General features: G+C 41.0%; 1 protein-coding gene across 11 annotated transcripts in view; it reads left to right on the forward strand.

Moving 5' to 3' along the window:
- Positions 1-25,016, forward strand: part of picalmb (phosphatidylinositol binding clathrin assembly protein b) — a 48,589-nt gene extending 23,573 nt beyond the window's left edge. For 2 of the 11 annotated variants that reach the window (XM_034169094.1, XM_034169096.1), the window contains 12 exons: positions 1,209-1,309; positions 1,432-1,584; positions 1,854-1,937; positions 5,073-5,165; positions 7,376-7,486; positions 10,073-10,189; positions 13,010-13,040; positions 13,117-13,216; positions 13,399-13,458; positions 16,476-16,580; positions 16,847-16,952; positions 23,803-25,016. In XM_034169094.1, coding sequence (XP_034024985.1) covers positions 1,209-1,309; positions 1,432-1,584; positions 1,854-1,937; positions 5,073-5,165; positions 7,376-7,486; positions 10,073-10,189; positions 13,010-13,040; positions 13,117-13,216; positions 13,399-13,458; positions 16,476-16,580; positions 16,847-16,939 — 1,048 coding nt within the window. In that variant the 3' untranslated portion in view covers positions 16,940-16,952; positions 23,803-25,016. Of the gene's footprint in view, positions 1-1,208; positions 1,310-1,431; positions 1,585-1,853; positions 1,938-5,072; positions 5,166-7,375; positions 7,487-10,072; positions 10,190-13,009; positions 13,045-13,116; positions 13,222-13,398; positions 13,459-16,475; positions 16,581-16,846; positions 16,953-23,802 lie in introns of those variants that run through there. The other 9 variants (XM_034169100.1, XM_034169105.1, XM_034169102.1 and 6 more) reach the window with 7 other exon arrangements.
- Positions 25,017-26,050: the final 1,034 nt, after the last annotated feature.

Below are 26,050 nucleotides of genomic sequence, written 5' to 3' on the forward strand. Positions count from 1 at the left end.
TGGCACAGGTTTTAAAATAATAAATGCCAAAATAAAAAGTGTACTTCAACAATGCAGAAAAAAATTCTCAAATAAAAGAGCTGCGAAAAGGATAAACTCCAAAAATATACTCCAGAAAGTGCAATAGCAGTTATATTTTTATTTATTCGTAAATGCTAAGTGTATTTTTAGATTGTGGCTAACGACACAACAAAGGTGACCGCCTTAAAGCAGCGTTTTGTTATTGATATAGACATGACATTGTAACTATACTTAACTCTCACAGTCCATAAGTTAGCAGCAAGACAAAAACAGTCGTGGTGGCAAAGATGAAGCGTTGGGAGATAAATAGCAGAAAGGAACTGGCCTGCACTTGACAGTGGCACAAAATTTGAACTTGACAATACCCAGTCCGGAAGACCATGATAATAATCCATTCCTTGGCAAAGTTTGGCAGCAATTTGACCCGTTTAAGTGGAGCTGTTGGCAGAATAATGCTGTGCATAAACAAACAGTCGTACAAACAAATTATAGTAGGATAGTTCCAGACAGCTTGCTTATCGTCGCTGTGGGGCGCTGTAAATAGTCTCTACAGAAATGTATTATCAACTGGAGCTCTTGTGAAAGTCTACTGTGCCTGCATTAATGGTAATTGTCCACTGGGTGGAGATATTGCTCTATTTCAAGAACCTTGAGTACAGACTGTTGTGGAGCACAATGACGAATATGTTGCTTATAGTAGTAGATACCAAAAATCTATATTGTGAGAAATCAGAATGAGTTTGGGGGGAAAAAAATGCAGATTTGAGCTTCATTTTGAATAATTTTTTGAGAACAGTTTTTCTTTCAACTTGCAAACCTAAATAAAGGTTCAAGAAGTTGACAGGTAACAATGTTATAACAACAAATTGGAGAGCTGCATTTAAAATTCAACATTATTTTGTCAATGCAGGTTTGTGTTTTAGCGGGGTTGGGGTTAGGGTTTATGTACATTATTGTTAGCATTAGCCTGTCTGCCACTGTGAGTACAGTCACCGTCAGGCTCAACGCAATTTAAACACCTTTCCACCATCAATGTTCAACAAGTTTAACTGATAATGAGGATACATGTTCAGTGTTTGCTCATTGTTTTGATAATTGACGTGATATAAGCAACGTGTGAAATTGCTTTCAAATCAACGATGACTGAATTGTCTAAAAAAGATTAAAGCTATGTTTTTTTTCTGCAGTGCTTTGAAGATGGAAAGCAACCTTTTTGAACTGCAGTCGTCTTTTCAGCCCTCCGTGCAGTCAGACTCCACAGGACGTCCTGCAGCGACGGCGTGGGCAGGTGGGGGCGTGGTCTCTGCATCTTCGATTATGCTTTTCTGCATGCTCTTCTTCTCTGGACGTTGTCTGATTGATGTCCACCTCTTTTTCTCAACTCTGTCTCTCTTTCCTCTGCCTGCGTAGATCCTTTTACTTCTGCTGACGCGGGAGATGATTCCATGCCAAACCTTAACCCTTTCCTGTCCAAAGTCGTTGTCGATGCCACTCACGTACCTGTCGTGTCTTCAGACGGTGTTAGCTTTTCTTCTAGGACATCCGCTCATGAAATGTTTGGTGGTAACGACGGCTTTTTTTCTTTCTTTCTTCTCAGAAGTCGTGGCGCTTTCTCATGTCTCTGTTTTCTTTTTAGCATGACTAACCCGCATGCTGACTGTGTTGATGTCTGCAAAGCTGTAAATTCTCATTTCTTCTGTTGTCTGTCCACACCGACCTTAATTGTTCTGTTATGGACCAGAACCCTTGTGGTGTTTTGAAGCAGAAACGTACCGTAGAGCTTTAAGTTGAAGTCTGTTCTTCTTTTACCTACACTATGTTTGATTCTCCAGATCATTACAATCCCTTTTTTGACACAAACCCATCTGTTTCAACCAATTACAAACGCACAGTGCGGATAGAACCCTCCGTCTCAGGTACTACGATTGCACCATCTCAGCCTATGTTTCCTGAGCTTTGGCAAACATAGACTACTGTACAAAAGCTAAGGGCTCTCTTTTTGATGTTGACTGTTTTAATCCCCCTTTAAGCTTGTTGTCGTCTTTGTTTTAGTGTTTGATTTTCTGCAAGTCTTAGGGCTTTGTTGTCATGGCAGCATGATGGCCACTACAAAGCAGTGCCACAATTATTTGGTGTTTCCTTGACCACAAAGTTTACTTTCGTCTCTCACTGTTTGAGGACTGTCTACTGTAGTCAGATTGGGATTTAAATATTAAATGAATTTTATTAAATTGTAAGAAACATTGAGCGGCTTCTTGAGTCCATCTCCTGATTGCGTAACGCTAACTGTCCACAGCTGTATTACAATAAGGATGAGTCTTTATGTAATCTGTTATCCAGATGTTTATAAAGCTGTATAATGTATATCGTTTTGGAGAGATTTTTCACTTTGAATTTAAATGCTTTTTTTTTTTTTTAATTTATCAGGGCTGTGAAAATTCCGCAGATCCACGGGATTCCGCGGATTTCATCATGGGGAGGGGGGCGGGGGTGTTAGTGTTGTACTCTTTAATCGTGATCGTTACTGAGTTTTTAAAATGCTTACCGCAAAGTGTTCTTTTTTTAATGACATCATGCAAGTTTTATATGTCCGCGGACACTGATCTGTGTGTTACAGATACAAATCAGTTTCCTCTGATTCGCGGAGTTTCGAGGAGAATAAATGCCACTCAAAGCCTGGCTGTTACGACAGTTGTCGTAAAGCGGGGCTGGTTGGTTGCTGCGGCGACACTGTGCGAAACGTAGCTAAACGTAGCATGTGGACATCGCAAACTTTTAGAACTTTCAAGTTTTTAAAAGAAGAATTTTGCAGCATGTCTGTGTCACGGAGCGACATCAGACAGAGCGAAGATGGCGAGAAAGACGGTTTGAAAAAGTGTGATAAGGACAAGAATCCGTGGAATTGTTGCTGGCTTCATCAACACACCTGAAAGATAAACGGGAAAAGCGAACAGGTAAGAATTTTTTTTCTCTCTGGACAATAAACATTGTGCTGTTCAAACAGGATTTCAGAAAAGATTATGTGCCTTTTTTTTTCTTTCATTAATCTAGACTTTCATTGAAAAAAAAGACATTGTGGCTTTGAATGAATTTAGGCTACATGAATTTACACAACAATGTAAATTAGTTTTTATTAATGTAGACTTGTTTCATGGGAAAAAAGATACTGTGGCTTTGAGTGGATTTACAGGAATTTACACAAGAATGTGTGGCTTTTTTACTGTAAGGTATGTTATTGAAATTTTACCATGATTTTTAAAGTATTCTCCAAGCTTTAGCTGTGGTTTTTGAAATGCTGTAACAGTCTTTTCAGTCTTCATGAATTTCATGTAGTTTAATTGTTCTGAGTTAATACATCATTTGGTTTACAATTAAAAGGAAACTCATTTCAGGTCCTACTTCCACGTTGTTTTCTGTTATTTCAACATGATCATTGACGGTTCAAATGAAAGGTTGAATCTAGGATCATTTAAATATCCACTAATTTTGAGATTTGTTCTTCCAGGAGATGTTGAAAATGTATCAGTAGATGAAAATTTAATTTGGTTTCTGGGGCCCCAAAAGGCCCTAGACCCCGGCTCCTCGGGGGGTGCGCCCCCAGACCCCCTGCGAATTTCCCTCGGATTTCACAATTTTCATTTCACAGCCCTGATTTATTGTATAATTATTTTTAAAGCTTGAGAAAGCACACCGCTGTCAAGGCCAATAGACCATTCTTCCAACATAGGCATTTCCAGCTTTCATTGGTTGGTGGTTGTTGGTCTCCCCCCGCACACACACACACACACACAATAACGTTTTGCATTGAAATGCTCCAATCACAATAGGTCTTTTATACGGCATCAGTGAAATCAAAGATGGCGCATAACTCCACGATGGCCATCAAATCAACCCCAAAATATTTTTTTCTCAAAAATTTCATTGCTTATTTGATTTGTGTGATCTTGGTGTCAAAGTTTAGGTTGTCAAAGATGCCAGATTTATTTTTTTTTGCATTGCAACAGCAATATGACACACTCAGTGACATAAATTGGCATTTGATCGTGTTGACTGCAGATATTAAGAATGACAAAGCAATATATTCCACCCTGAAGACCTTTCTAATAGGCCTACATGCAGTAGTTTCAGGAGCTGAACAATTTCAGACATGCTGGGTGGAACTCATTAATACTAAATGTAATAAACATCCCTCTAATTTGGCACATAGACAAAATACAACACAGTAAATACAACAAATAGCAAATAAAATAACATATAACTAAATGGAATTTTATGTCAGTGCCATTTTAATCAAATTGGAACATTTCTATGCAATAATTGATTTTCAGTAGGTCTTTTTGGCAGCCATCTTGGAAAATGTCTACCATCTTGATTATTCAAGTGGCCAATCAATCAGATGAGTAATATGAGAATCGCCATGTCAGGTTTGGTACTTGTACTACCAAATGCACATTTCCCATTATCTGCTTCACGAGACTATCCATTCAAGAGTTTGAACACACTTTCACACTGAATTGAATATGAAAGTGTGGAGGAGTCCAGAATCTATCCTTCCTTTGTTCCATGTTTGGCCCTTTACACCAGTTTTCATAAAAGTCAACCTGCTAGTTTGTTGTTTGTCCATCAGGCATATTATTCGGACATGGAAAACATAAAGATCTTGTACGTAATTATTGTGTAAAGAACCTCAGATTTTGGATTTGATATCATAAATCATTTTAATGTCTATTCCGAGAGGCTTAAACTTTTTTCCCAGGTTCTGGATATTCAGCTTCATACTATTTTGCACATATACTGCTGTGCCTATTTGATTGAAAATGACAGTTTCTCTGTGGTCATTGTGTTCATGCCTGTCAAATAGAGCCCTGAAACATTGCTTAAAAGACGCTGAATTTTGTGCAGTGATTAACACGTGGGGTGTAAATCCGTGTGAGCTGTCTTCTCTCTGTTTGTATTGCTGGATTGTCCCACCTGTCTCTTGGCCAGCCTTGAACTCCCTTTCCTTTTAGTGTCTCTCTCTCTTTGTGTTCCTGCCTCTTGTGGCTTGTCAGACTCCTTCTGTGGTCCAGTGTCCGTTTCCCAGCACCTCCCACACCAGGCTCCCTTCCCCACTGAGCCCTCTACTGTAGCAGCTCTGTTCAGAGGTAGAGTAACCTGTCATGGAAAATCCATTTTATATTCTGTTGAAAACTGTCACCAGCGTCTCCTCGTCCAGAGCAGAAACCAAAAACCAGCATCCAGTCAGTCTGAACAGGAAATTATTGAGTATGATGTTGTCGGTTTGAATCGGCTCAAAGGATGTGCAGGATTTATTACTGAAAAAAATCAATTTTCTATTTTAAGCAGCACATTGGAAAAAGAAGAGTTTGGTATTATACCCTGAGAAAAACATTGCAAATTACCTGTCATAATTATTGGTCATGTTTTAATGTCTGTAGTGTCACCTGCTGCTGAAACTGTCTTCTGGTTTTGGATGTGCGCTGGTGCATTAAAGCAGGGAGAGAAATGAGCAAAACTGCAAATGCCTCCCAAGGATCATGGGAGTTGATCAGGTGATGCTGCATTCATATGTTGGCTGTACGCCGTACAAATGGGATGTTCCACTGTTTCCAAACAAAGGACATTGGAAAATTCCACCACTGCTGCAACAGTTCTGTCAAAATTTTAAAATGTAAGTTTGTTTTACTTTGAACAATGAGGAAAGACAGAGAAAGAGACTGTTTTACTGCAGAGATGACGGGTTTTATATCGGCTAAAATGTAATCATGTGGGACGCTCCTGACATAAATTACCCTGTAGTGTCACAAGGTGTCAACAACCAGAGCCAGAGCTTCCTGTGTTTAATGTGACATTGTGTAAAACACTAAAACTCTGTTTTGTCTTTCAATTCAATAACTTATTGTTCCCTTCTTTAGCACGGAAAAGTCAATCAATCAATTTTTTTATATAGCGCCAAATCACAACAAACAGTTGCCCCAAGGCGCTTTATATTGTAAGGCAAGGCCATACAATAATTATGTAAAACCCCAACGGTCAAAACGACCCCTTGTAAGCAAGCACTTGGCTACAGTGGGAAGGAAAACTCCCTTTTAAACAGGAAGAAACCTCCAGCAGAACCAGGCTCAGGGAGGGGCAGTCTTCTGCTGGGACTGGTGGGGCTGAGGGAGAGAACCAGGAAAAAGACATGCTGTGGAGGGGAGCAGAGATCGATCACTAATGATTAAATGCAGAGTGGTGCATACAGAACAAAAGAGAAAGAAACAATGCATCATGGGAACCCCCCAGCAGTCTACGTCTATAGCAGCATAACTAAGGGATGGTTCAGGGTCACCTGATCCAGCCCTAACTATAAGCTTTAGCAAAAAGGAAAGTTTTAAGCCTAATCTTAAAAGTAGAGAGGGTGTCTGTCCTCCCTGATCTGAATTGGGAGCTGTTCCACAGGAGAGGAGCCTGAAAGCTGAAGGCTCTGCCTCCCATTCTACTCTTACAAACCCTAGGAACTACAAGTAAGCCTGCAGTCTGAGAGCGAAGTGCTCTATTGGGGTGATATGGTACTACGAGGTCCCTAAGATAAGATGGGACCTGATTATTCAAAACCTTATAAGTAAGAAGAAGAATTTTAAATTCTATTCTAGAATTAACAGGAAGCCAATGAAGAGAGGCCAATATGGGTGAGATATGCTCTCTCCTTCTAGTCCCCGTCAGTACTCTAGCTGCAGCATTTTGAATTAACTGAAGGCTTTTTAGGGAACTTTTAGGACAACCTGATAATAATGAATTACAATAGTCCAGCCTAGAGGAAATAAATGCATGAATTAGTTTTTCAGCATCACTCTGAGACAAGACCTTTCTGATTTTAGAGATATTGCGTAAATGCAAAAAAGCAGTCCTACATATTTGTTTAATATGCGCTTTGAATGACATATCCTGATCAAAAATGACTCCAAGATTTCTCACAGTATTACTAGAGGTCAGGGTAATGCCATCCAGAGTAAGGATCTGGTTAGACACCATGTTTCTAAGATTTGTGGGGCCAAGTACAATAACTTCAGTGACATCACCATCTACAGTCTGCCGCTGTAGACGACAATAATTCTGCTGTAACAAAACTAGTATGATGGATTTTTTGCCATCAACATGTGAATGCAGCATGACTGGAGAAAAATACAAACACATCAGGGACACATAGTGGTCAGGACTGGAATTGCATGGTTTTAAATGGTGTGATCAGTCTTCAGCTGGAGGCACCATCAGAAATACTGGATCTGATAGAGTGACATGAATAAATTATTCTGTAGCTCTACGACTGCAGCCGCCATGTTTGAGTTTTGTGTGTTTCCATCTGCTCCTGAAGGCTACTCGACGCCACAGGCTCCTCCCCATCAGTCAGCAGGAGGTCTCCAGGTGGACTTTGAGTCTGTTTTTGGAGCCAAAGCCACAGGAAGCAACAGCCTCAACTCTGACGGTGAGGATTTAATTTATTTATTAAGGTTTAATTGTTCAGTCTAGCTTTTTGGAATGTTAACATAAACATTGATACATTTAAACAACTTTGCAACACACCATCATCATTTTGTCCAATAGGTCTGTTTCCCTAAAGTAAAGTTCATTTTTAATAAAGGGTTAATGCATATTTTAGATCACCTGGCTTTGGTTGACATAGGATTAGGATTTGGACATGGCATTGAAATAAGCACACCATGCTCCTGTCCTCACCTATGGTCATGAAATTTGGGTAATGACCAAAAGAACAAGATCGTGGATAGAAGCGGTGAAAATGAGATTCCTCCATCCTGGTGTCTGGCCTTACACTCAAGGACAGTGTGAGAAGCTCGACTATCCAGGAGGGACTCTGAGTAGAGCCGCTACTTCTTCGCATCAGAAGAACCCAGCTGAGGTGGTTTTGATATCTGGTGAGGGTACCTCCTGGTCTTTTCTTTAGGGAGGTCTTCCAGGCACGTCCAACTGGGAGGAGACCCTGGAGAAGACCCAGGACATGTTTTGGAGGGGTTATGTTTCCTAGCTGGCTTGGCAATGGTTTGGGGTCCCCCTGGTAGTGTTACAGGACTTGTTAGGCAAGTGTGGAATGAGCTGGTTGGCCTCTTGCCACCGCGACCCAGACCTGGATAAGCAGTAGAAAATCAAGTCCACATCTAGTCCACATCTCTACAATAACCGTCTCTCTGCTGCAGCCAGGTGAAACGTAGGCGTCCCCTTGTCTTTCTACAACTTTTGGGGTCCTCAAAGTCAGACACCTGCATGCTGGATGATGCACTGAGAAACAGGCCACATGGCCAAAGTGTGGTAGCTTAAAAAAAAAAAAAAAAATCACTATTCAGAATCAGTATCTACAACCCCTGGCAAAAATTATGGAATCACCGGCCTCGGAGGATGTTCATTCAGTTGTTTAATTTTGTAGAAAAAAAGCAGATCACAGACATAACACAAACTAAAGTCATTTCAAATGGCAACTTTCTGGCTTTAAGAACACTATAAGAAATCAAGAAAAAAGATTGTGGCAGTCAGTAACAGTTACTTTTTTAGACCAAGCAGAGGAACAAAATATGGAATCACTCAATTCTGAGGAAAAAATTATGGAATCACCCTGTAAATTTTCATCCTCAAAACTAACACCTGCATCAAATCAGATCTGCTCGTTGACATTGACCCTGTGCCATGACATTCACCCTACGTGTCTTCTTGCAAGGAATGTTTTCGCAGTTTTTGCTCTATGGCAAGATGCATTATCATCTTGAAAAATGATTTCATCATCCCCAAACATCCTTTCAATTGTCCAAAATATCAACGTAAACTTGTGCATTTATTGATGATGTAATGACAGCCATCTCCCCAGTGCCTTTACCTGACATGCAACCCCATATCATCAATGACTGTGGAAATTTACATGTTCTCTTCAGGCAGTCATCTTTATAAATCTCATTGGAACGGCACCAAACAAAAGTTCCAGCATCATCACCTTGCCCAATGCAGATTCGAGATTCATCACTGAATATGACTTTCATCCAGTCATCCACAGTCCACGATTGCTTTTCCTTAGCCCATTGTAACCTTGTTTTTTTTTCTGTTTAGGTGTTAATGATGGCTTTCGTTTAGCTTTTCTGTATGTAAATCCCTTTTCCTTTAGGCGGTCTCTTACAGTTCGGTCACAGACGTTGACTCCAGTTTCCTCCCATTCGTTCCTCATTTGTTTTGTTGTGCATTTTTCGTTTTTTGAGACATATTGCTTTAAGTTTTCTGTCTTGACACTTTGATGTCTTCCTTGGTCTACCAGTATGTTGCCTTAACAACCTTCTCATGGTGTTTGTATTTGGTCCAGAGTTTTGACAACAGCTGACTGTGAACAACCAACATCTTTTGCAGCATTGCATGATGATTTACTCTCTTTTAATAGTTTGATAATCTCTCCTTTGTTTCAATTGACATCTCTCGTGTTGGAGCCATGATTCATGTCAGTCCAACTTGGTGCAACAACTCTCCAAGGTGTGTTCACTCCTTTTTAGATGCAGACTAACGAGCAGATCTGATATGATGCAGGTGTTAGTTTTGGGGATGAAAATTTACAGGGTGATTCCATAATTTTTTCCTCAGAATTGAGTGATTCCATATTTTTTTCCTCTGCTTGGTCTAAAAAAGTAACCATTACTGACTGCCACAATCTTTTTTCTTGATTTCTTATAGTGTTTCTTAAAGCCAGAAAGTTGCCATTTGAAATGACTTTAGTTTTGTGTCATGTCTGTGATCTGCTTTTTTTCTACAAAATTAAACAACTGAATGAACATCCTCCGAGGCCGGTGATTCCATAATTTTTGCCAGGGGTTGTATATATGTCTTTGTCAGTGTGTTTGCATATTTTTAATATTGCATTAAATGTTTACTTCAGGTTATTGAAAAAAAATGTAGCTAAACTTTTTAAGTCACAAATGTGTGAGCAATTTAAGATAAAAAGTTTGTCTCAAAGGAAATTTGCCTTGGACTGTGTCTGCTGTTGTGTTTCAGAATTTGTTGTTTGATCAGTGTGTCGTCTTTTCAGACATCACTGGGGGGATTCTCAAACCCACTCTTGCTGGCTCGAACCAGCCGTCCAGTCAGCAGCCGGAGAAGCTAGTGTCAGATGACCTTGACTCCTCCCTGGCGAACCTTGTTGGCAGTAAGTATGACTAAATGCACATGTTCATGTGCATGCTTTCTCTCAGCAGATTTCGAGATGGCTGTAAGACATTTCTGCCTACGAGAAAAACGCCACAGTATGCAGTATGAGTCCTTATAAATGTCCAGAAATTTAGTGAAATTACACCATTTGTGTTTTGTCAGTTTGAACAAATGTAATGCTGCGTTTACACATAACGACGACAAGTCACGAATGCCATGAAGTACACATTCTTGGCCGCTGATCACAAATATGATGATTCGGGGCAGAGGCGTCAGGTGTCCTCAGGAACTGCTGCAACCTGTTACCACGCGTTACGATTAATGGCACGTGTTGCTGGAGAATTATCAGGAACCATTACGCACGGTCAAGAATAGTGTTCCGCGTTGTTGCGCGCTATTGCACGTAACAGCGCATCGTTAAGTTCTGTCACGTTGTGAACGAGGTGAATTGTTTCCACACACACACACACCCATATTCATCCAACCGAATTCAGATCGCTCCAGTTTTTCAGAAGAACTTTGTGACTGCATGCGTAGTTGGGCTCTGCCATGGAGTGGCGCAGAGAGGAGGAGGAGGACAGAGCCAGATGTGTGGCTTCATGCAGCTCTCGTCTAACCCATTTTCCCAAACATCAGGCGCATGCAGCAGGTGGAACACCTGCAGGAGCGCGCTGAAGAGCGCTGAAATTAGACTTTTAGCCGACTTGGTGTCAGCAATCAAACTGAATGTTGTGCAGCAGGGTTTAATTGTGCGCGCGCTTCTTCCTCCGCCAGACTGGAGGAGGTGCAGAGATGTCTGCCTGCACGTGAGTCTCCTCTCGCTCCTCTGGTTCCGACTCGTTCTCCCGTTCATCGGTTACAACAGCAGGTGGAACACCTGCAGGAGCGTCCTGAGGCGCTTCAGCAGGAACGTGGAACGACATTTGGAGCCGAGGTTCAATTGTGCGCACGTGACAGAAAAGTGATTTGTCGTGGCGTGCAGGTGAAAATGTGACGCCGCGTTACAAGTTTGACAGTTTGTGTCACTTCGTAATAACGCGTGACAGTTTGGGCTCCAAGAACCATCACAGGAACCACTACGAACGTTGTCACTTTCTATTAAGGATCAGTACTCATCAAGACGGATCAACACGCTCAGTTGCGACCTCCACAACGTGAGACGAAATGAGGGGTGGGTGTGACATTCGTGGAAGATTTTTTTGTGACAGGCAAAAACGTTTGCTCCATGAATATCAAGAATATCACGCACCAACACCGCACTATTAAGAAACCTATTCAGATGCGTTAAGGTCACATTAAGAATCTAAGGAATGTTGTCACGAATGACAGAAAAATGACATTCGTAACGCGTCTTGGTTATGTGTACAACGCACCTTTAATATTTCAAAAGGTTGGAAGGGCCGATACTTTGTGTATGCATCAGGGTAACACGGTGACTGACATTACATTCAGAGAGGAAGCAGGCCTTTCGAAGTGACCGGGACTTAAAACATACAGCCCCTGAGTGTTCCTATCTTGTGGAAGACATAATAGGGGACACGGTCTACTTGGTAGGGTTAGGAAATGTCGGTGCTTAATACAAGTTGGTGATACTCAATACTATGGGCGTGACTGATGCTACAAAAAAAACTGCCATTAAGAAAATTCATGAACTTGCTTGCAACTTTGTCTTCAAACTATGCAGGGTTCACTCACTCATTCACGTTCAGCCGCTTACTCCAAGGGGGCTGGAGCCTATCCCAGCAGTCATAGAGCTTGAGAGGATGCCAGTCTGTCCCAGGGTCACATATAGACAAACAAACACATGCACACCAACGAACAATTTAAAATATCCAGTCCACCGAAACCTGCATGTCTTTGAATGTGGGGAGAAAGCCGGAGCACCCAGAGAAACCCACGCAACACAGGGAGAACACGCAAAATCCACACAAAAAGGCCACAGGTGGGAATTGAACCTATGACCTTCTTGTGAGGCAACAGTGCTAACCACTAACCCACCGTGCTGCCCCATACAGGGTTAACAACTCTTTTATTCTAGGATATAAGGTGCAAGCAACTGCCATCTGCTGCCCCTTGCCATGTTACAAATCAAAGGCATAACTGAATGATTGCATAATTATGCGTGACTGACGTTACGTGACTGGCATTACAGTATGTCACTCTATAGTTAAAGTTACAAACAACAGATTTCTGCTGATAAAACAATGTACTTTGACTGGCAATGGCCATATTGTATAATTTGACAGCTTAATATTAGGTTATGTTGGTATTTTTATGATTTCTCGGCCAAAGCAGGTGCAGTGCTGGGAACCGATGTCGCACTTCAACTGAGGTGTGCAGTGTTCTCATTAACACAAAACAATAATATGCTTTTTGCAGAGGATGAAAAATCAGTTTATGCAACAGATAGAAAATGAGCCCAAATCATTCACATTTTGATGAGAGAAAAACATGAAAATATGCTTTGACATGGTATAGCTAACCTTCACCACATCATTGTAACTGAAATTTCTTTCTGCACAAGTGAATATTTGCTCTTACAATTTCAAACACTATTTTCCCCAATTTAAAAAAAAAAATTGTCCTGTGAGCTTTTACAACATGGAATTGCCCATCAGATTGTGATTTGGCTGCAACAAATCATTTTTACGTTCTCTGTGCTGTACCTCCATCCTGTGGTGCTCGATTGACCTAAAAGTGAGTGATGTGATGGAAGCAAAAAGGAGAAATGAAGAATGAGAATGTGGTGCCACCTGTTAACAGTATGATGATGATGGATGACCAACAGCTATACTTTGAATTTTCTTTTCTTTTCTAGATCTCGGCATCGGAAACGGAACAACAAAAAAGTAAGTTGTTGCTGGTTTTAAGCAGACGATCACTGTGTATTCAGAGGCGGCTGACATTAACTGTCCTCATCTGCAGTGACATTCACTGGAGCCAGCCCGGTGAGAAGAGGATGACCGGCGGCACCAACTGGCAGCCCAAGGCGGCACCAACCACAACCTGGAACCCTGTTTCTATGGTGACGCACATAGGCTTTTTACTGTCGTTGATTTGTTACCGTCTCCTCTTTCACCGACACCTGCTCGTAGATTATTATAGAGCTGAAAGGATGAGCCGATTGATAGTAAAATAACTGCCAATCATTGATAATCAGTCATGTCATTTTTGGCTGTGTTGTCACTGGCCTGTTTGTCTGTGCAGCCGCCGTCAATAATGGCTTTTCCTGCAACCACACCCACAGGCATGATGGGATATGGCATGGTAAGTATGATGGCAAATGTGTGTTTTTGAAGTTCCCACTTTAGGGCAGTGGATGTCTGTATCACCTCTGGGGATATGCACCAGTGCTGCATTTTCACCGCATCCACCACATCACAAAACCACCTTGGGTCTTGGATACGGGTGTCATGGGTCACAAAAACCGCAGCTCTGATTGGATGTGAGGGTTTTTAAAGCCATGGATTTCATCATTTTTTGGCACAGCAAAAAAAAGATGCTACTTTTTTATTTTTAAAAATAACTTCATGAGTAATGAAATTAAGTTATATGTATAAAATGGACAAAATCCATTACATGTATAAAACAATCATCAACCTCCAAATCTACGGTACGAACAATTTTCTCCATGAATTGTAGGTCATTTGAGCATCTATTTCTGGCTTTGTGTTGTGAAGTCATATTTGTGGACTTTTCTGCCAAACGTATGTGATCCCTGATCGAAATGTAATCTGCGTGCGCACTGCAAAAACTCTTACAATATGATCAGAGAGGACGGAGTGAAAACAGAAAAGTGACAAATCACAGCCCAATTTAGCAGGTGGACGGGTTTGCAGCCATGCACAGGGTTCTGATCTAAAATGGTTTAGTTTGTCACACCCAGAGATATGTATAAAACTTAACGCCATATTACACTGCAGGCAACAAGCAGCATGTTATTAATAATCACCAGACTTGAATAAAGTCCTGCCTCATTTAGGTACCGTGTCTGAGCACAGTTTGAAAAAAATAAATGGCCGGTCTTTTAATCAAGGAAATACGATACCCACTTTCCTCAAATCAACAAATGCCGGTGCGGAACTTCATTTCGTACCTGTTACTGGACACGTCCAGACTGCACTTTCCGGTATATGCGGGGGATTTTTAATGCTAATGCATTGTGATCGGACGGGACGTTTTGTTCGATATAAGTGAAAATCCATTATACAAAATCTGTTTTATATAGTGTTTATTACTGGAAAGCCATACAGAAGCATTGAGACTTTTGCTTTTGTCCGAGTGAGAATATCTGGTTTATATGATGACATTTAGGCGGGTTTTACTGTATTTAATTGTTGTTTTAAATTGCAATATGAACAGTATCTGTGAATTAAAAAATAGCCTTGGTGAAAAATCATGAAGGTACAAAAAAAGGAGCAAAACCCATCTGAGTTTATAGCTTCAACTTTTTTCCCACAAGTAATGAGGATGTCTATATTGAGAAGGTAACAATTATCATTTTATTTGTAACCCTTTCTGGATAAATACTTTCATCCTACCCACTGATCCTGGCAGGCAGACACTTGGAAACAGTCAGGAACATGTATTTTTCCAGAGCTGTGAACTTTCAGCCACCATGGCTGTGCACGCGCTTGGAGTGTGACACTCTGTTCAGTGGACTCATGGCTGCACAGACAAGAGACAACAGTCATTTTGTCCTCAACCCCTTAACTTGAGATTTTTTTTTTTTTTTTTTTTAGTCATAAAAGCTATGTGAGCATAGCGCAGGTGCATTTCTTCCACTCTGTGATTTTACTGTAACTGCAGCAAAATTAATGCAGTAATCAAATTAAAAACAAGTCACCATGACATGAAATCCCACGTGTAAACTCTGCAATTAATCCTTGGCTCACATTCGTTCTGAACCACTAGTCTTGGATGACAACCATTCAGCCGACAAACGGCCCATCCCCACCTCTAAACGGTAACTATCTGTCTGCCCCAGCCAACCGAAATGTGGGCATCCTAAGTCATCGTTGGACACAGTCATTCCAGCAATACATCCATCTTCAATTTTCAATTTCAATTTATTACATTTTATATTGTGCCAAATCATTACAAAGCTGCCTCAAGGTGCTTCACACAAGTAGGGTCTAACCTAACCAGGGAGGTGCTAGTCCGTGTATAATTTTATAGGTTAATAGCAGAACCTTAAAATCCAGCCTCACAGTGACAGGAAGCCAGTAAAGAGACACCAAAATGGCTGTGATGTGGTCGAACATTTTGCTTCTTGTCTTCTTTCACAGATCCTGTCTGTAGTCAAACATTCCATGTTTGGTATAAATAACTGGTGTCCACCCAGAAATATTTTATCTCTGGATATTAGAAACCATTAGGGTCACACTTGACAAAAGCCTACATGGATAAAATACTTTTTTACATCCGCGTGTGGGTGCATAGCTCCACCCACACGCGGTCTTGCTAATCACGTGAGCAGCTAACATCGACACACAGTCACACTGCCTACTTGAGAGCAGTGTGTCTGGTGGCTGTCAGGAACATTTTCTGACATTGCTTTTTGGTGGAAATGTGGCTTTTGCTGCATGTTTCACCTGCGATGTTGATTTGCGTGTTTTACTCTTTCCCCTTTGGTTAATGTTGCGTTGACTTGTTGCCAGGCTGACCACAGGTTTCTTTCTGTGTTCATACATGAGCCTAAATAAATCAGATTAAATCGGACACAGTATTTGAGTCACCACTTACTGGGTTCTGTTTCATTGAGTCTCTGCGCTTCACCTCTTGGTTGACTTTTCAGTCACTCTGTGATTGCTGGACTTAACTGCAACATTTCTCTCACCACACATTTGACAGATTCTTGTTGGTTTATTTCATTAGTGGGACCAAAGCAGATGGTCACTCCACTGAGTCTGGTCTGCTTGAGGTTTCTTCCTATAATGAAAAATGCCTGAGGGAGTGTTCCCTCTGACTGCTGTTGCCTTGTTTTTTCATTTATTTTTGATGTCTTTTTTAATAGAATGCAATGGGCCCCAAACCTGGGGTCTGAAGTTGCACCCTAGGCTCTATAGTTATCCTAATCAGAGCTGGCATTGTATCCGAGGGCTCTCTTCAAGATGGTGTGCCTGCTCAGGTGGTGGTTCAGGCTCAGACTTTACTCGTGTGCAGTCTCTTGGTGGGACGTATGTTGTGATTTCGCCCTGTATCAATGCATTGAGTCATCTAATTATTGGGCAAATAAACAGTTGCTTCAGCTGAAAAGAAATAACTTCATTTTTGTGCTGCAGCCTCCACAAATGGGCTCCGTGGCGATGATGAATCCGCCCACCATGATGTACAGCCAGCCGGTGATGAGGCCACCAAACCCATTTGGCTCGGTGTCTAGTGCTCAGGTGGGTGCAGTGATGTCCATGTCTATTTATGCCGTTAACGGTCACCGTGTCTCCATCGTGTTGCGATGCAGCCCATGGTTACTCATTATGTGAGGCCATGATGACAGTTTGAAGAGAGAAACTGAGTCATCATCCTTGTTACGGCGCCGTCTTCCCTGACAGCTCTTTTAGTTACTCCTTTCACAGGTTCTGTAAACTGACCTCATCCCTCCTCCAGTCTCTCTGACTTCTGGTCCTCCGCCTTCCTGTATCTCTTCCCACAACAGCCCTCTGCTGCATCTAGTCCTTCCAGCCAGAGTCCTCTCCGAGCCCCTGGACAGGACCCGTTTGCACACCTCTCTCTCAAGGATTTCTTGTAGAGCGTCTCTTTAGGTACAGCATGCTCTGTGCTTGTGGATGCACCTGCATGCATCACACACTAAAACCCTCTGCTTCTCTGTTTTTTTTGTTTCTTTGTTTGTTTTTCCCAATAAATGGTACTGATTCTTCATTTATTTCACTGCTGGTTTATTTGCTTCATGGTGGCAGCGTCACAGTCTGCTGCCTTTGGGACCTGCACCCGGATAAGTAGCAGAAAATTAATGTATTGCTTATTTGTTTAATTTTTTTTTAGGGGGGGTTCTCTTATGAAGAATTCATTGCATGATTTATTTAAGGTGAAAAAGCTTCCCCTCTAATTACCAGATTGCTGGAAGCTGATGTGATGCATACAGAGTATAGCAACAAGTGCTAATTTACAACTCCCGTCCCTGGTTAGGCTTTTGTACTCTAGCACAACCTAAAAAACATCTTAATTTACATTTGAACATCTATAATAAATAGTGCAATTCAGCCATAGTGATGGAATGTGACAGTATTTCACAGTTCACCAATGTCACATATACAACATAAAGCCAAGAAATGGATTTAAAATGAAGTAACACTAATGGCTCTTCTACACCCCCTAGTGGCCTATAGGCGCCCAACAAACTTTTTATTTTTAATAACTGCACTGTTTGGTGTTGACCGGCTTGTTCGTTTGAAGTTTTAATTGCATCTCTGAAGGTTGCGTTGGCCCAGGAACTCTTCGACTGTGTCTGGAGATCCTCAGTCATCCAGGTCATGGTGTCCAATCAGGTTGTGTCAGGTCAACTGGACTGATTTCAAAATTGAACATTTAAATTTAAAACTATAAAATTTGGACTTTCATTATTTTGTATTTTTAACAGATAAGATACTAGCTTTATTTACTTATTTAACCAATCTAGCTGATAATTTAGAATAAAAAAAATGTACATGTTGAGCATGAAAGGTTTTACTTAAAAGCATATGGCATCAGGAAAAGTTCATAGTTGAAAATTCTAAATTGATTCCAAATAACCATTTTGAAATTCAACATAATCCTGATTTAAATTGTTGGCACCTTTCGATTTTAAGCACAGAATTTGTGTGAAGTAATAAATGCAAATGATCCATTTTTGTAAAAATCTGAATATTAAAATATACAAAGTAATTGAACAACAACAAAATCTGAACATTTTTCTTTTAGGGAAATTAAAATAATAAGCAAAAAGTCATCTCTCCCAGTCACTGGTTCAGATATGTTGATGACACATGGGTCAAAATCAAGCAACAGCAAGTTGAGGACTTTACAGAACACATCAACTCGGTGGACGCCAATATCAAGTTCACACGTAAGGATGCCAGAAACGACCATTTAGCCTTCCTGGACTGTGATGTTACGATTGGAGAGAACAGGCAGCTCCAGACAGGGGTTTACAGAAAACCAACTCACACTGACCAATATCTGCTCTTCGGCTCAAACCACCCCCTTGAACACAAGCTCGGGGTGATCAGGACGCTTCAACACAGAGCCCTACAGGTGCCCACAACTGCAGAGGGAAGGGCTAAAGAACAACAACGTGTCCGGAAAGCCCTCACAGTATGTGGGTACCCACGATGGTCCCTGGACAAAGTGCAGAAGTCCCAGAGAACAAAGAGACCAGAGACAGGAGACGGAGACAAGAAGAAGAGTGTCTCTCCCTTATTTAGCAGGAGTAGGGGAAAAACTACAGAGGATCTTCAGACAGCACAGAATCCCAGTTTACTTTAAACCGGTTAACACCTTGAGACAGAAATTAGTTCACCCTAAGGACATGATCCCTAGTTACAAACAGAGCAATGTAGTGTATTCTGTCAGATGTCAGGAAAACTGTAACGAACACTACATAGGTGAAACGAAGCAACCTTTACACAAAAGGCTATACCAGCACCGCAGAGAGGGCGCCAGTGGACCTCAGTCTGCAGTTCACCTCCACCTCAAAGACACATGTTTGAGGACAAGGAAGTTAAAATATTAGCCAGAGAGAAGAAATGGTTTGAGAGAGGGGTCAAGGAAGCATTCTTTGTGAAACGTTTGAAACCCAGCCTTAACCGGGGAGGGGGTCTGAGACACACTTTATCCCCTGTTTACAATGGGGTACTCAGGTCAAAGGACTTTAAGTCTTTTGTTCATGGTAATGAGTCATTCACGTCATTAAGGGAGCCATCAGAAAGGCATCCATCCCATCATTAGAGGGACAGCTGTCCTGTCATTAGGTGTGCTAACTACAGCACAATAGTTGCTAATTAGAGCTATTGTTTAGTCACTAGCCTGTAGCAGTTTGCCTCTCAGTAGGAGGGGTCTGGTTAGGTTTAAAACTCCAGCTTTTGTTGGCTTCTGTTTTAATCTTCTCTACAAGAGTCAGACAGAAGTCAGACTTCCAGAGCAAGAATTTTAGGTGAGGAAGCTTCTGCGATTTGAAGCGAAACGTCCTCGCGTCAAGCAACCCAGTCCAGTCGAAGATTCAAGCTTCTCTACTATGGAAACCACCTGGACAACTGAGAGCCTACACAGAAACAAATGCACATTAACCAGTTTTGTATATCACCTTATTTAATAATTGAGTAAGGAAAAAAAAAAAAAACAGGTTTCGTACAATGAAAAAATGACATAAATGCACAAGTGCCAGTGATTGACATACTTACATACTGAATTTGCATCAATTCATCACTGTTGCACATGAAAGCATTTAGTTTTATTGTTATTCCATAACCTTGGACATTTTATTAAATATCCTGCTCCTACAGAATTGGTTCATTTGCATTTGTTTCTTAACATATTTTCAATTCTGGAAAATTCTACAGCTAGCCAGGCCCCTATAGTCGGTGCGGACCAAGGTAGCTTAGCCGCCGTTAGTTTCCCTCTGGCAGATCCCGAGCAGCCGGGAAAGCAGGCTGACTGGGTGACTGTGAGGAGGAAGCGTAGCCCTAAACAGAAGCCCCATGTACACCGCCAGTCCGTTCACATTTCTAACCGTTTTTCCTCACTCGACGACACACCCACCGAGGATCAAACTCTGGTTATTGGCGACTCTGTTTTGAGAAATGTGAAGTTAGCGACACCAGCAACCATAGTCAATTGTCTTCCGGGGGCCAGAGCAGGCGACATTGAAGGAATTTGAAACTGCTGGCTAAGGCTAAGTGTAAATTTGGTAAGATTGTAATTCACGTCGGCGGTAATGACACCCGGTTACGCCAATCGGAGGTCACTAAAATTAACATTGAATCGGTGTGTAACTTTGCAAAAACATTGTCGGACTCTGTAGTTTTCTCTGGGCCCCTCCCCAATTGGACCGGGAGTGACATGTTTAGCCGCATGTTCTCCTTGAATTGCTGGCTGTCTGAGTGGTGTCCAAAAAAATGAGGTGGGCTTCATAGATAATTGGCAAAGCTTCTGGGGAAAACCTGGTCTTGTTAGGAGAGACGGCATCCATCCCACTTTGGATGGAGCAGCTCTCATTTCTAGAAATCTGGCCAATTTTCTTAAATCCTCCAAGCCGTGACTATCCAGGGTTGGGACCAGGAAGCAGAGTTGTAGTCTTACACACCTCTCTGCAGCTTCTCTCCAACTGCCATCCCCTCATTACCCCATCCCCGTAGAGACGGTGCCTGCTCCCAGACCACCAATAACCAGCAAAAATCTATTTAAGCATAAAAATTCAAAAAGAAAAAATAATATAGCACCTTCAACTGCACCACAGACTAAAACAGTTAAATGTGGTCTATTAAACATTAGGTCTCTCTCTTCTAAGTCCCTGTTAGTAAATGATATAATAATGGATCAACATATTGATTTATTCTTCCTTACAGAAACCTGGTTACAGCAGGATGAATATGTTAGTTTAAATGAGTCAACACCCCCGAGTCACACTAACTGCCAGAACGCTTGTAGCACGGGCCGAGGCGGAGGATTAGCAGCAATCTTCCATTCCAGCTTATTAATTAATCAAAAACCCAGACAGAGCTTTAATTCATTTGAAAGCTTGACTCTTAGTCTTGTCCATCCAAATTGGAAGTCCCAAAAACCAGTTTTATTTGTTATTATCTATCGTCCACCTGGTTGTTACTGAGAGTTTCTCTGTGAATTTTCAGACCTTTTGTCTGACTTAGTGCTTAGCTCAGATAAGATAATTATAGTGGGCGATTTTAACATCCACACAGATGCTGAGAATGACAGCCTCAACACTGCATTTAATCTATTATTAGACTCAATTGGCTTTGCTCAAAATGTAAATGAGTCCACCCACCACTTTAATCATATCTTAGATGTTGTTCTGACTGATGGTATGGAAATTGAAGACTTAACAGTATTCCCTGAAAACTCCCTTCTGTCTGATCATTTCTTAATAACATTTACATTTACTCTGATGGACTACCCAGCAGTGGGGAATAAGTTTCATTACACTAGAAGTCTTTCAGAAAGCGCTGTAACTAGGTTTAAGGATATGATTCCTTCTTTATGTTCTCTAATGCCATATACCAGCACAGTGCAGAGTAGCTACCTAAACTCTGTAAGTGAGATAGAGTATCTCGTCAATAGTTTTACATCCTCATTGAAGACAACTTTGGATGCTGTAGCTCCTCTGAAAAAGAGAGCTTTAAATCAGAAGTGCCTGACTCTATGGTATAACTCACAAACTCGCAGCTTAAAGCAGATAACCCGTAAGTTGGAGAGGAAATGGCGTCTCACTAATTTAGAAGATCTTCACTTAGCCTGGAAAAAGAGTCTGTTGCTCTATAAAAAAGCCCTCCGTAAAGCTAGGACATCTTACTACTCATCACTAATTGAAGAAAATAAGAACAACCCCAGGTTTCTTTTCAGCACTGTAGCCAGGCTGACAAAGAGTCAGAGCTCTATTGAGCCGAGTATTCCTTTAACTTTAACTAGTAATGACTTCATGACTTTCTTTGCTAATAAAATTTTAACTATTAGAGAAAAAATTACTCATAACCATCCCAAAGACGTATCATTATCTTTGGCTGCTTTCAGTGATGCTGGTATTTGGTTAGACTCTTTCTCTCCGATTGTTCTGAGTTATTTTCATTAGTTACTTCCTCCAAACCATCAGCATGTCTATTAGACCCCATTCCTACCAGGCTGCTCAAGGAAGCCCTACCATTATTTAATGCTTCGATCTTAAATTATTAGTTGGCTATGTACCACAGGCTTTTAAGGTGGCAGTAATTAAACCATTACTTAAAAAGCTATCACTTGACCCAGCTATCTTAGCTAATTATAGGCCAATCTCCAACCTTCCTTTTCTCTCAAAAATTCTTGAAAGGGTAGTTGTAAAACAGCTAACTGATCACCTGCAGAGGAATGGTCTATTTGAAGAGTTTCAGTCAGGTTTTAGAATGCATCATAGTACAGAAACAGCATTAGTGAAGGTTACAAATTATCTTCTTATGGCCTCAGTGGACTCATCTCTGTGCTTGTTCTGTTAGACCTCAGTGCTGCTTTTGATACTGTTGACCATAAAATTTTATTACAGAGACTAGAGCATGCGCTGCGGTGGTTTGAATCATATTTATCTAATAGATTACAATTTGTTCATGTAAATGGGGAATCTTCTTCACAGACTAAGGTTAATTATGGAGTTCCACAAGGTTCTGTGCTAGGACCAATTTTATTCACTTTATACATGCTTCCCTTAGGCAGTATTATTAGACGGCATTGCTTAAATTTTCATTGTTACGCAGATGATACCCAGCTTTATCTATCCATGAAGCCAGAGGACACACACCAATTAGCTAAACTGCAGGATTGTCTTACAGACATAAGGAAACTAATTCATGCATTTATTTCCTCTAGGCTGGACTATTGTAATTCATTATTATCAGGTTGTCCTAAAAGTTCCCTGAAAAGCCTTCAGTTAATTCAAAATGCTGCAGCTAGAGTACTAACAGGGACTAGAAGGAGAGAGCATATCTCACCCATATTGGCCTCTCTTCATTGGCTTCCTGTTAATTCTAGAATAGAATTTAAAATTCTTCTTCTTACTTATAAGGTTTTGAATAATCAGGTCCCATCTTATCTTAGGGACCTCATAGTACCATATCACCCCAATAGAGCGCTTCGCTCTCAGACTGCAGGCTTAGTTGTAGTTCCTAGGGTTTGTAAGAGTAGAATGGGAGGCAGAGCCTTCCTCTTTCAGGCTCCTCTCCTGTGGAACCAGCTCCCAATTCAGATCAGGGAGACAGACACCTTCTCTGCTTTTAAGATTAGGCTTAAAACTTTCCTTTTTGCTAAAGCTTATAGTTAGGGCTGGATCAGGTGACCCTGAACCATCCCTTAGTTATGCTGCTATAGACTTAGACTGCTGGGGGGTTCCCATGATGCACTGAGTGTTTCTTTCTCTTTTTGCTCTGTATGCACCACTGCATTTAATCATTATTGATTGATCTCTGCTCCCCTCCACAGCATGTCTTTTTCCTGATTCTCTCCCCTCAGCCCAAACCAGTCCCAGCAGAAGACTGCCCCTCACTGAGCCTGGTTCTGCTGGAGGTTTCTTCCTGTTAAAAGGGAGTTTTTCCTTCCCACTGTCGCCAAGTGCTTGCTCACAGGGGGTCATTTGACCGTTGGGGTTTTTACGTAATTATTGTATGGCCTTGCCTTACAATATAAAGCGCCTTGGGGCAACTGTTTGTTGTGATTTGGCGCTATATAAATAAAATTGATTTGATTTGATTTGAATTCTATCATTATGATAAAGATGCCAATAATTCTGACCTGGACTTTCAAAACATTGACATTGTATAATTTTCAAATTGAAAGCTGAATTTGTGACTGTCATAATTTTGACTTGTTTTGTATTGTTTTTTTGTTTTTTTTTTTTGTAATATTGTGTTTTGCTTCCTACAGATGCAGTTCATGTAATTTGAATGAAACGGCTCTTGGAAGATGAAGCACTTGTCCTTGCTGCAGAGAAACATTCACACAACCCCAAAATACAGATCTGTCAGGAACAGTGCCACGGTGATCAGAAACCATGGTAACCGTGTGCAAATGGCGCTCAGCGGTAGCTCACACCCATTATTCTGTAACGTGTCCGAGGCGTTGAAAGATGCTGCTGTCTAACCCCGTGTGTGAGACCTGTGACAGTAGGTCCGGGTGTTGAGAAACCTTTTGGAGATACTGCGGTTGGATGAAGAAAAGGAACGCGGTCCTTCCCTTTACCGATCAGTCGTCCGTTCCCCGCGGTTATTTAACAGTCACTCAGTAGTGATGCTAATGGCGTTTACACCTGTTTAGTTTTTGTCTTTTTTACAGTGTTTACAGTAGACATTCCTCGTGTGTTGTTTGTATTTATTTATGATTATTGGTTTAAGGTTGGGGGAAAATAATATTGTAAAGTACATCGAACACGTGGGAGCGCTTCAGCGTTAAACGAGGATCTATTATCAATAGCTGTTCTATAAATTACACCTATTAAGCGGAATGATAGCGCACTAAATATCTCAGAGTTTTGTGTTGAACTTTTCTACTAGATTTCACAGTCTCCATTGTCCAGGGCTTAGCGTGTGAGTTAACTGTAGATATTCTGTGCCTAGGGTTTTTGCAATGGAACTGTTTTGTGTCTAGGAAACATCCACGATTCTGATGCGTCGCGCTGGCGGCGCGCTCCATTTGCTTTAAGCTTGGCATGCCATTGACTCACTGAGCGTATTCAAGGCTGCCTTTACTCTGAATGTGAAAGATTTGTCTTCATGTTGCACACATCTTTCCAAGCTGCAGCTCGGTGGCACGGTGGGATAACGGCGGCGTGTTTGCTGGCTTCTGATGTAAATTAATTGTATAAAACAGATCCAGAGGACCAGGGTGGAGAGGAGCACTGTTGATCGGTGCTTTGTGTATATATATATATTAAAATAAAACCTGACTGTTCTTTGAGTGCAAAAAGTGAAAGATGTATGAAATATGAAAGCAATTCAATCAAATTTGACTCTACCTAAGTTTGATTCAGGATATTCTTTGCGTTTGTCTCTGCAGATATTTTCTTTTATGTTATTAGAACGTGTAGCAAACAATGACTCGTCTTTTCTTTCTTTTACAAATAAAGAGCAGCTTCCACAAAACTTATCATGTGTGAGACTTTTATTGAGATCAAACTCTGAATAAGGAATTGTGTAACAAGTATGGAAGCCAAGGAGACAAAACTGAAATTCAAAATCTAAATATGATATTCTGAGTTACCACGTCATAACCATTTAACTCAGTTATACAGTCAGTTTGCACACATTAGATGGACGGGACAGGTACGACGATTTAGAGACAAAGGAGATGGTTTGGACATATGAAGAAGAGGGATCCAGGGTACAGTTGTACAACCCCTGGCAAAAATTATGGAATCACCGGTCTCGGAGGATGTTCATTCAGTTGTTTAATTTTGTAGAAAAAAAGCAGATCACAGACATGACACAAAACTAAAGTCATTTCAAATGGCAACTTTCTGGCTTTAAGAAACACTATAAGAAATCAAGAAAAAAGATTGTGGCAGTCAGTAACGGTTACTTTTTTAGACCAAGCAGAGGAAAAAAAAATATGGAATCACTCAATTCTGAGGAAAAATTATGGAATCACCCTGTAAATTTTCATCCCCAAAACTAACACCTGCATCATATCAGATCTGCTCGTTAGTCTGCATCTAAAAAGGAGTGAACACACCTTGGAGAGCTGTTGCACCAAGTGGACTGACATGAATCATGGCTCCAACACGAGAGATGTCAACTGAAACAAAGGAGAGGATTATCAAACTCTTAAAAGAGAGTAAATCATCACGCAATGTTGCAAAAGATGGTTGTTCACAGTCAGCTGTGTCTAAACTCTGGACCAAATACAAACAACATGGGAAGGTTGTTAAAGGCAAACATACTGGTAGACCAAGGAAGACATCAAAGCGTCAAGACAGAAAACTTAAAGCAATATGTCTCAAAAATCGAAAAATGTACAACAAAACAAATGAACGAATGGGAGGAAACGAGTCAACGTCTGTGACCGAACTGTAAGAAACCGCCTAAAGGAAATGGGATTTACATACAGAAAAGCTAAACGAAAGGCATCATTAACACCTAAACAGAAAAAAACAAGGTTACAATGAGCTAAGGAAAAG

Source organism: Thalassophryne amazonica, chromosome 4 (assembly GCF_902500255.1).
Source record: "Thalassophryne amazonica chromosome 4, fThaAma1.1, whole genome shotgun sequence".
Taxonomy (NCBI): domain Eukaryota; kingdom Metazoa; phylum Chordata; class Actinopteri; order Batrachoidiformes; family Batrachoididae; genus Thalassophryne; species Thalassophryne amazonica.